Source organism: Callionymus lyra, chromosome 1 (assembly GCF_982586985.1).
Source record: "Callionymus lyra chromosome 1, fCalLyr1.hap1.1, whole genome shotgun sequence".
In the NCBI taxonomy this organism is placed as follows: Eukaryota; Metazoa; Chordata; class Actinopteri; order Syngnathiformes; family Callionymidae; genus Callionymus; species Callionymus lyra.
In genome coordinates, this window is record NC_141818.1 from 44,403,078 (window position 1) to 44,414,360 (window position 11,283).

Genomic DNA, 11,283 nt, shown 5'->3' on the forward strand with positions numbered 1-11,283 from the left:
ATGGCCAGCAGAGACGATCAGAACCTTCTGGAATCTTGGCTCAGTAAGTTTGTCTTCGGATGACTTTCACTTACTTTACTTTAAATATATATATATACGTTTTTACTACCAACACTCGCGTGGACCAACTTTATTTGTGTTTTTATGTGATTATTTTGGGCGTCAAATATATACATTTTACACTTTTGCAAAAATAGGAAGTTACTTTTGAATGAAGAGTGTTTTCCTTTTCTTCTTTTAATCTTAATCTTAATTAATTTATTAAGCCATGTTATAGAAATTTGTAGCGGAAGTAGTCTTTTATTTTGAAATGACGAAGTTGACTAAGCGCTCCCTTGATGGTCAAATTATTGATATATTTATTAAAGACAAGAAGTATAGTCGTTGAAATAACTGCTCCATGTTTGCAAATACTCGTATCTATCTTTAAAATATATACGTTTTTAATCTACTACCGTCACTCGCGTAGACCAACTTTATTTGTGTTTATTTTGTGCGTAGAATATATTTATTTTCGACTTTTGAAAAAATAGGAAGTTGACTTTTGAATGACGAGGTTTTTTTTATTTTTATCTTAATTTATTTATTAAGCCATGTCGTAGCAATTTGTAGAGGAAGTTGTCTCTTATTTTGAAAGATCAAGTTGACTAAGCGCTCGCTTGATGCTCAGATAATTTATTCTAAATAAGTGATATATATTTAATTAAAGACACGAAGTATAGTCGTTGAAATGACTGCTCCATGTGTGAAAATACTCGTATCCATCATTTAAATATTATTACTTGGCTGTTAAAGGGACTTAAATTCCAGTTTATTATTGTTAAATATTCCATGTAAATCCTTTTTGACTATATCCGCTTCATGAGTTCCATCATTAAAATACATTTGTTTAAACTACATTTTTACAACAGTTTTAATCGTGTTAGTGTTTAAATCCATCATTTGAAATTCTTGATATTTGCTCAAAATGCAACATTAATAAACACTAAACGCTCAAATGTTTTGCTGACCAATTACGTGCGAGTGTAACTGGAGTGAATGAGGATCACGAGGTCCAGAAATGATTCTAAAACCTTGAATGTCTTCCAACTGCAGACTTCGCCACAGACCCCAACAACCGGGCGCAGAGAGGGGAGTGCGTCCAGGGCTTCTACCAGGTGGTGAACTGGAGGACCAACGGGTGAGACCTTCAGGTGCTTCTCTGTGAGGGTCACGGTCTCTGAAGGATCCACTTGTGATCTTCATGGTTGTGGACACACAGTCATGGAGAAGATCCTGCTGCGGTCATGAGTCTGCATTGTTTAGTGAGCGTCACTAATGGTGACTTCAAGGCCGTTGATGTCTCTTGGTTTCAACTTCTCATCTCATCTTGTTCGGTTTATAGTTTCATACAATAATCAAACCATTTTCAACTATAATCAAACCATTTTCAACTATAATCAAACCATTTTCAACTATAATCAAACAATTTTCAACTATAATCAAAACATTTTCAACTATAATCAAACAATTTTCAACTATAATCAAAACATTTTCAACTATAATCAAACAATTTTCAACTATAATCAAAACATTTTCAACTATAATCAAACAATTTTCAACTATAATCAAAACATTTTCAACTATAATCAAACAATTTTCAACTATAATAAAACCATTTTCAACTATAATCAAACAATTTTCAACTATAATCAAACAATTTTCAACAATAATAAAACCATTTTCAACTATAATCAAACAATTTTCAACTATAATCAAAACATTTTCAACTATAATCAAAACATTTTCAACTATAATCAAACAATTTTCAACTATAATCAAACAATTTTCAACAATAATAAAACCATTTTCAACTATAATCAAACAATTTTCAACTATAATAAAACAATTTTCAACTATAATCAAACAATTTTCAACTATAATCAAACAATTTTCAACAATAATAAAACCATTTTAAACTATAATCAAACAATTTTCAACTATAATCAAACAATTTTCAACTATAATAAAACCATTTTCAACTATAATCAAACAATTTTCAACTATAATCAAACAATTTTCAACAATAATAAAACCATTTTCAACTATAATCAAACAATTTTCAACTATAATCAAAACATTTTCAACTATAATCAAAACATTTTCAACTATAATCAAACAATTTTCAACTAAAACCAAACAATTTTCTACTAAAATCAAACAATTTTCAACTATTATCAAACAATTTTCAACTATAATCAAAACATTTTCAACTATAATCAAACAATTTTCAACTATTATCAAACAATTTTCAACTATAATCAAAACATTTTCAACTATAATCAAACAATTTTCAACTAAAACCAAACAATTTTCTACTAAAATCAAACAATTTTCAACTATAATCAAACAATTTTCAACTATAATTAAACAATTTTCAACTATAATAAAACCATTTTCAACTATAATTAAATACTTTTAAACTATAATCAAACAATTTTCAACTAGAATCAAACCATTTTCAACTATAATCTAACGATTTTAAAAATTAAATCAACCACCAATTTTCAACTATAATCGAACACTTTTAAACCATAATTAAACGATTTTCAACTATAATCAAACACTTTAAAAACATAATCAAACACTTTTTAATAAGAAATCAAACAAATTTCGAACAATTTTTAATTGTTATTGGAAAAAAAATCAATGAAATCTAACCAATTTCAAACAGTTTTTAATTGTAATTGAAAAAAAAGATCAATGAAATCAAACATTTTTCAACTATAATCAATCAATTTTCTACTGTAATAAACCTTTATTTAACTGTAATAAAACTTTATTTAACTGTAATAGACACAGACTTGAAGGCTCTTCCACGTGTTTTGACAGTAAAAACCTTGTTATCACCAGCGGCTGGTTTGCTCATGGATGATGACGTCAGTTGTAACGTAATTCCACCCTCAGCCCACAGGTGGCGCTTCGTCTCCTCGCTGACAAGATCAAGTCCCACAACAACAGAGAAGCTCTGCAGGCTCTTGACGTGAGTTTCAGTGCGTGACGTCTTCATTTGACTGGTCGAGATTTTTAAAACACATTAACATGTAATATAATAATATAATATATATAATATAATAAAAGATAGTTTACAAAGAAAGATGAGTAAATAGAATTTACTTTCTAAATCTCATATTTCTTACTTTAATTACTCAATTATTACGTACTTACTTTAAAAACTTTAATCATTTGATTCTGATTTTGCATGTTTTTGTTTCGTTATTATTTTCCGGCGAGTTTTATCCACAATGAAAGAACATAATGAGGTTCATCAAAGTCTTGTTTGGTTGTTTCTCGAGCTTTTGTCTCTTTTGTTGGCGAGGAATGTGTGGAGAAGCGTCGTCACACGTCCTCGGACACATTAACATCCCAATGATGCTGCAGCGTTTCGCTTAAACGTCCCATTCGTGCCGCGGCTCATGTGATCCGCTGACCCCCCTCTCCTCAGGTCCTGCAGGCCTGCATGGACCACTGCGGCCTGAGGTTCCGGTCGGAGGCCACGGGGTCTCCGTTCGTGGACCAGCTGGTCAGGATCCTGGAGGCCGAGGTTCCCGCGTCGCCCCAGAACGTCAGGGACAAAGTGGCGGAGATTCTCTATCGCTGGAGGTCCACGCTGGAGGAGACCCTTGGGATGGAACAGATCTACGTCAGGCTCAAGGCACGAGGTCTGTCGCTGACGCCGTTGCCACGGCAACTACGGATACGTCACTTGATTACTGAGATAATTACTTACTTGAAAAAGTAACTTAGTTACAATTGAAAGTTAAATTACATTTAGATTTAGATCTTTTGTTTCATTAAAACTTACTATATTGATCCAGCATCAAAAATGTATTCAATTTTTTTATATATATGTATGAATATGTATTTGTATATATATATATATATATATATATATATATGTATATGAATACATATATATATGAATAAATATATATTATTATATATGAATAAATATATATATATTCATATATATACATGATATGTATATATATCTATATCACATACATACAATATTTATATATGTATATACAGTATATATATATATATACATACATACATACATACATACATACACACACACACTCACACACACACACACACACATGTGTCTATATGTGTGTGTGTGTGTGTGTGTGTGTGTGTGTGTGTGTGTGTGTGTGTGTGTGTGTGTGTGTGTGTATAATGTTTCTTGGCATCACAACACAATTGCTAATAAATAAAATAGGAAGACACACAAACGACTAATAAAACACTCAAATACTTCTTATTGAAATAAATAGTCTTGACTTCACTTAACATAAATATATGTGTTTATATATATTTTGATTTATCTCAGAAATGAGAATCAGAAAACTTACGTAAAAACACAAGACTGGAAATGTTTGTGGTGTCAGTACAGAGCATTTAAACATTGAATAACCAAATAATAATATCATTGTATTTATATTTTAACATTCATAATGGTAGTATATTAATTTATATCAATATCATCAACACTATCTGTATTATTCAAACTTAAAATACAAGTATTAATATTATAATTTATGATTTAAGGTAAATAAAGAAACACTCGAGTATTCAAATTCAACTTTCATTTTCAGGCAATACAAACTTGAATTTAATTAGTTTTTAATAAGTTTCCTTCTTTTTTTTAAATTACTTTTAATAAATCCTTCCTAAAAAACAAGGGTTAAGCAAGAGTAACTGGTGGCAGAGACTTATTTTATTATCATCATGTGTTTATTTCAGGCGTCATAGAAAAAGACCCGGAGCTGGAGGACGTCGTGACCTTGAGTCCCCCGAGAAGAAACTGCATGTTTGACTGCGAGGTGAGTGGATGATGAAGATGAAGATGGAACCAAACGAAGGTCGTAACCGTCGCCCGGTTGTCGTTGGAACAGCTCCTGGAGAAGTTGCTCAAGAGCGGTCGCCCCGAAGACTTGGAGGCGGCGAACCAGCTCATCAGGACCACCTTCCAGGAGGTGAGCGCGCCCCTTTATGGCGGCCATTTTGGATCCTGACCTTCTTTCGTTTGCAGGATCAGGAGAAAAGGGAAAAGCGTCAGTTGACGGTGATGCAGGTGAAGAGCTGCGTCGAGCAGCTGCGACAGAAGTGTGAGAGCGAAGGTTCGACCGCAGAGCTGAGCCAAGACACTAAGGTTTTTGATCCTTTTTGCTTTGATGGCAAACACAACACAATGTCAACCAATCAGAAGTGACATAAGGCGGGTCTATCTTCTTACAGCAGCAAATACACTCCTCGTAACTTATCAGTATTATATCGCGACACTCATCGTAACTTACCGATATTATATCACAACACTCATCGTAACTTACCGATATTATATCACAACACTCATCGTAACTTACCGATATTATATCACGACACTCATCGTAACTTATCAATATTATATCGCGACACTCATCGTAACTTACCGATATTATATCACAACACTCATCGTAACTTACCGATATTATATCGCAACACTCATCGTAACTTACCGATATTATATCACGACACTCATCGTAACTTACCGATATTATATTACAACATTCATCGTAACTTACCGATATTATATTACAACACTCATCGTAACTTACCGATATTATATCGCAACACTCATCGTAACTTACCGATATTATATCACGACACTCATCGTAACTTACCGATATTATATCACGACACTCATCGTAACTTACCGATATTATATCACAACACTCATTGTAACTTACCGATATTATATCACGACACTCATCGTAACTTACTGATATTGTATCGCGACACTCATCGTAACTTACCGATATCATATCACGACACTCATTGTAACTTACCGATATTATATCACGACACTCATCGTAACTTACCGATATTGTATCACAACACTTATCGTAACTTACCGATATTATATCACGACACTCATCGTAACTTACCGATATTATATTACAACATTCATCGTAACTTACCGATATTATATCACAACACTCATCGTAACTTACCGATATTATATCGCGACACTCATCGTAACTTACCGATATTATATCACGACACTCATCGTAACTTACCGATATTATATCGCAACACTGATTATATATACAGTATATATATGTGATATAATATCGGTAAGTTATTGTGTGTCGCGATATAATATCGGTAAGTTACGATGAGTGTTGAGATATAATATCGGTATTATATCACAACACTCATCGTAACTTACCGATATTATATCGCAACACTCATTGTAACTTACCGATATTATATCACAACACTCATTGTAACTTACCGATATTATATCACAACACTAATCGTAACTTACCAATATTATATTACAACATTCATCGTAACTTACCGATATTATATCACAACACTCATCGTAACTTACCGATATTATATCACAACACTCATCGTAACTTACCGATATTATATCACGACACTCATCGTAACTTATCGACATTATATCACAACACTCATCGTAATACTAACCAATACTATATCAGCGCTCCCTGCTGGTAGGCACCAGTACTTCATCGACTCCTTCACTTCTCACCAGGATCTGTACGAGACCTGCGAGCAGCTGCTCCAGAGTCTCCAGAGCTTGACCTCTGACACAGAGGACCAGGAGGGTCTGGCAGAGATCATGGCTGCCAACGACGAGCTGACGCTGGTGCTGAGCGTCTACAAGGAGAGAGTGAGAGGAAGCAAGAAGAGGAGGAGTGATGGAGAAGAAGAAGGTGATTTTACTTTTATTTTCTCTCTATAATGACGATTTCCACCAAACCACCATTTATGAATCTGAAATATACTGTAATAACATACAATACATTTGTCTGGCTTGTGTGTTTATACCACTTGTGACACCATTTGTTCAGGACCTAAAGTATCGGGTGTGATCAAGAGCTACCATCTCATCGACCTGTCGGCGCTGGACTCTGACGAGACGGACGCAGACACTGGCAAGTCCAAATTTAACCTGCGCTGTTTGACTCTTATTTTGAAAACAGGAAACAGAGTTTCGAAACGTCCAGTCGAACACCTTTTAGTTGTGTTTTGTTTCATCTGACATTATTTTAAAATGATGTTCATCACGTCACGATTTTCTGTAAAATACTCAAATGAATAAAAAGATACATAAACAGATATTTTGTTTTAACAATCTGAATAATGCTTTGATACAGAAACATGTTTTTGGCTTACAATAAAAAAAACAACTCAAATAAAAAATAATACTTTGATACAGAAAATGAAAAAAGTTAGTTTTTGTTGTTTTTTAACAAAACAAACATCATTATATTTTTGAGGAGGAAATAAACCTTGTTGTTGAAAACATTTTAAGTCAAATTTTTTCTGTAATGTCCCACATGACATGAGACATTGTTCATAAAACCAATAATCTAGTCTATATTTGAAGCTTATTTGTAGCAGAAGGTAAAAGGCTAACATGCTAAAACACTAAAATGCTAAAAGTCTTAAAGTCTAACATGCTAAAAGAATAATATGCTTAAAGACTAAAAGGCTAACATGCTAAAGAACTAAAAGGCTAACATGCTACAAAACTAAAAGGCTAACATGCTAAATGGCTAACACACTAAAAGGCTAACATGCTAAAAGAGTAAAAGGCTTACATGCTAAAAGTCTAGCATGCTAAAAGAATAACATACTAAAAGACTAAAGGGCTAACATGCTAAAAAACTAACATGCTAAAATACAAACATGCTAAAAGGATCACATGCTAAAAGACTAAAAGGCTAACATGCTAAAGGGCCAACATGCCAAAATACTAAAAAGGCTAACATGCTAAAAAAGTAAAAGGCTCACATGCTAAAAAACGAAAAGGCTAACATGCTAAAAGACTAAAAGGCCAACATGGTAAAAGGCTAACATGCTAAAAGACTAAAAGGCTAACATGCTAACATGCTACACAAACAGAAGGGTGAGTAGAAAATGAGTGAAATGTGAATTTCAGATGAACTGTTCCTTTAAAATTGAAAATCCAATAACCAACATCATTTCCCGCTGCAGTATTTTCCAGCCACGTTCCAGAGAAGCCCAGGTCCTACTCAGAAGATCTGATACAGGTGAGACTTTGATGAAACCAGGAGTTTTAATACAAGTTAAAAAAAAAAGATCTAAAGGTTGTTTTTCTGCTTCTGGCAGCTCAACGGTGCTGTGGACCTCTGGAGTATTGGAGAGTGTGAGGAGCGAGGCCCCCTGCTGAGGAGCAGAGGCTGTGGACCAGAGTCTTCTGCCAACAGAACAAGCCCCAAGTAAGACAACGCTAAGGCACATATAAGCATTATTAAGGTCTTTTTTCACATAGTTTCTCAACAACCTTCTTTCAGGCTTTCCCATCATGCCTTGGGGCAGGCAGGTCGTAGTCAGAACTTGTTGCTTCCTGGAGTGACGGTGGACCTTCCAGCGTCGCTGAAGGACATCTCTGTGAAGATGGAAACCATCAGACCAAGTAGGTCTACCGTCGCCGCCCTGCACGCCCTCTGACCCCCGCTGACCCCTCACCTCCGCGCCTCTTCTCCGACAGGTGCGCTGGAGCCCCTCCGGCTCCTGGACCAGGGCGGGGTCCACGCCTCGCTCCACCTCGCCAGAGACTCTCCGGACGCTCGTCCCGACGTCGCCGTCGCCGTGATCTACGTCGTCAACACGTCTGCGGTGCGAGTGGAGGGTCTCGCCTTCATGGCCGCCGTCCAGAAGGTACGTCTGCAGCTCAGACGTCCGTCAGGTACTCGGAGTAGAACCTGCATGTGGGGCGAAGCTGAGCCGGTGATCATGTGATCGCCTGGAGCCTTGGCGCGTAAATGTAGATCAAGATTTCCATCCAGTAAACCTATGTTTTTTTTTTTTTTTTTAAATTTCGTGCCGTCGCCTCTGATTACTTGTACTACTACCCCTTTTACTACTTATACTACTATTACTTATACTACTACCACTACTACTACTTATACTGTACACATATACTTCTTTACTACTTCTACCACTTCTACCACTTCTACCACCACTACTACTACTTATACTACTATTACTTATACTACTACCACATCTAATACTACTACTACCATTTCTACTACTTATAGTACTGGTACTTATACTACTACTATTATTAACACAGTTACCACTTCTATTACTACTACAACTTCTTCTTCTATTACTTTTACTGTACTACTACCGCTTCTTCTACTACCTTACTGCTTCTACCACTTTTACTTCTTATACTACTATTACTTATACTGCTACCACTTATACTACTACTTATACTTCTACTACTGGTCTCGAAAAGCGCTATATAAATAAATATTACTTACTTACTTACTTATACTACTATTACTTATACTGCTACCACTTATACTACTACTTATACTTATACTACTACCATTTCCACTACTTATAGAACTATTACTTATACTATTACTTACACAGTTACCACTTCTATTACTACTACTACTTCTACTATTACAGCTACAACTACCACTACTAATACTTATACTAGTATTACTTATACTGTACTACTACCGCTTCTTCTACTACCTTACTACTTCTACCACTTTTACTACTTTTACTACTATCACTTAATTTACTACTACGACAACGACTTTCAAAAATCTTAAGAAATACTGAAAAAATACGTTGATACAGAAACACAAAATAAAACTCAATCTTTTCATTTCACATTTTTATACTTCTACCTCCGTAATGACGTCATGACCAAAGTCTTCTCTCCACGCAGACGATGGCGGTGAAGCTTCAACCTGCGTCAGCGACGAGCCTCCCTGCGTACAACCCTCTGCTGCCCCCTGCTGCCATCTCCCAGGTCCTGCTCCTGTCTAATCCACACGCGGTCAGTTGGATTTGTTTTGTTTCCGTAAATCACCTTCGAATCTTCTAAATAAACGTCTTTGATAAAGTACATGAGTCTTCAGATCATATCACCGCAGCAGGTGGTCATAATGTTACGGCCATCGGCAGGTGGTCATAATGTTACGGCTGCCTTCACCAACTGTCCGCGACTCTTTGTTTTTCAGAATAAAGTGCGTCTGCGCTACAAGCTGTCGATGACACACGGGGACCAGCAGCTCAACAAGTCCGGAGAGATCCTCGACTTCCCGGACTGGAGCGCCTGGAAAGCCGGCTGAGAGGAAACCAGACGCTCTATAAACTGTTCACAGTGATGGGAGTAGGCTGCAACGCAGCGCCCCAGCTCACTATCAGGGGTCAACCAAGTGCTCCGGGGTCACGACGACACCGAGAACGAACCTGAACCGAACCAGACGAACTACGACGAACCTCTTTGTTTGTTTCCTGAGCTGCACATTAATAAACATTGTTATTTATAAACTGTCGTAGTAGTAATTACTGTCGGAGCGGTCCGTGGTTCTGCTGGGAGCGGGTCTAAAGTTAGCAGAGAGTCAAAAACAACTGGTGATGAAGCTTCACGAAGCCTTGTTTACAGCGACTTTGAACTGTTTCAGTGAAACTTTGTACAGCAGTGATGAAGAATTAAAGGTCCTCAGGGGCCACATCTTGTTACTATTGCTACTTCTTATTATACTACTACAACCACTACTACTAATAATACTACAACTACTACTACTAATTATACTATTTATACGACTACCACTTCTGTGAAAGGCACTTTACAAATAAAACTTACTTACTACTACCTCTACTACTTCTACCATTTCTACTACTTTATAGTACTATTACTTATACTACTACTTATACTACTACTACTACTACTACTATTACTACTATGTATACTGCTACCACTTATATTACTACTACTACATAATCTACTACTTCTACTACAACTATGATTTTTACTACTACTACTAGTACTACTACCACTTCTACTACTATTGCTTATACAACTATAACTTCTTCTACTACCTCTGCTACTTCTGCCACTACTACCACCTATACAACTATTACTTATACTGCTACCACTTCTATTACTACTGCTATTTCTACTACTACTTGTACTAAGATTACTTCTACTACTACCACTACTACCATTTCTACTGCTATTACTTATACAACTATAACTTCTTCGACTACGTCTACTACTTCTACTACTTCTACCACAACTACCACTTTTACTACTTATACTACTATTACTTGTACTGCTACCACTTCTATTACTATTACTAGTACAACTACTACACAATTTACTACCTCTACTACAAACAAAAAATATTCTTCTACTATTACTTCTACTGCTACCGCTTCTACTACTATTAC

At 35.7% G+C, this 11,283-nt stretch overlaps 1 protein-coding gene across 1 annotated transcript; it reads left to right on the plus strand.

Annotated features, from left to right (window-relative positions):
- LOC148089717 (ADP-ribosylation factor-binding protein GGA1-like) lies at positions 1-10,304 on the plus strand. The gene is given in 15 exon segments (XM_087788054.1): positions 1-43; positions 1,096-1,180; positions 2,947-3,022; positions 3,485-3,701; positions 4,789-4,907; positions 4,941-5,021; positions 5,078-5,197; positions 6,587-6,767; positions 6,906-7,013; positions 8,044-8,111; positions 8,191-8,300; positions 8,376-8,497; positions 8,573-8,742; positions 9,773-9,883; positions 10,068-10,304. Coding segments are annotated over 15 exon segments (1,722 nt in total). The 3' UTR covers positions 10,179-10,304.
- Positions 10,305-11,283: the final 979 nt, after the last annotated feature.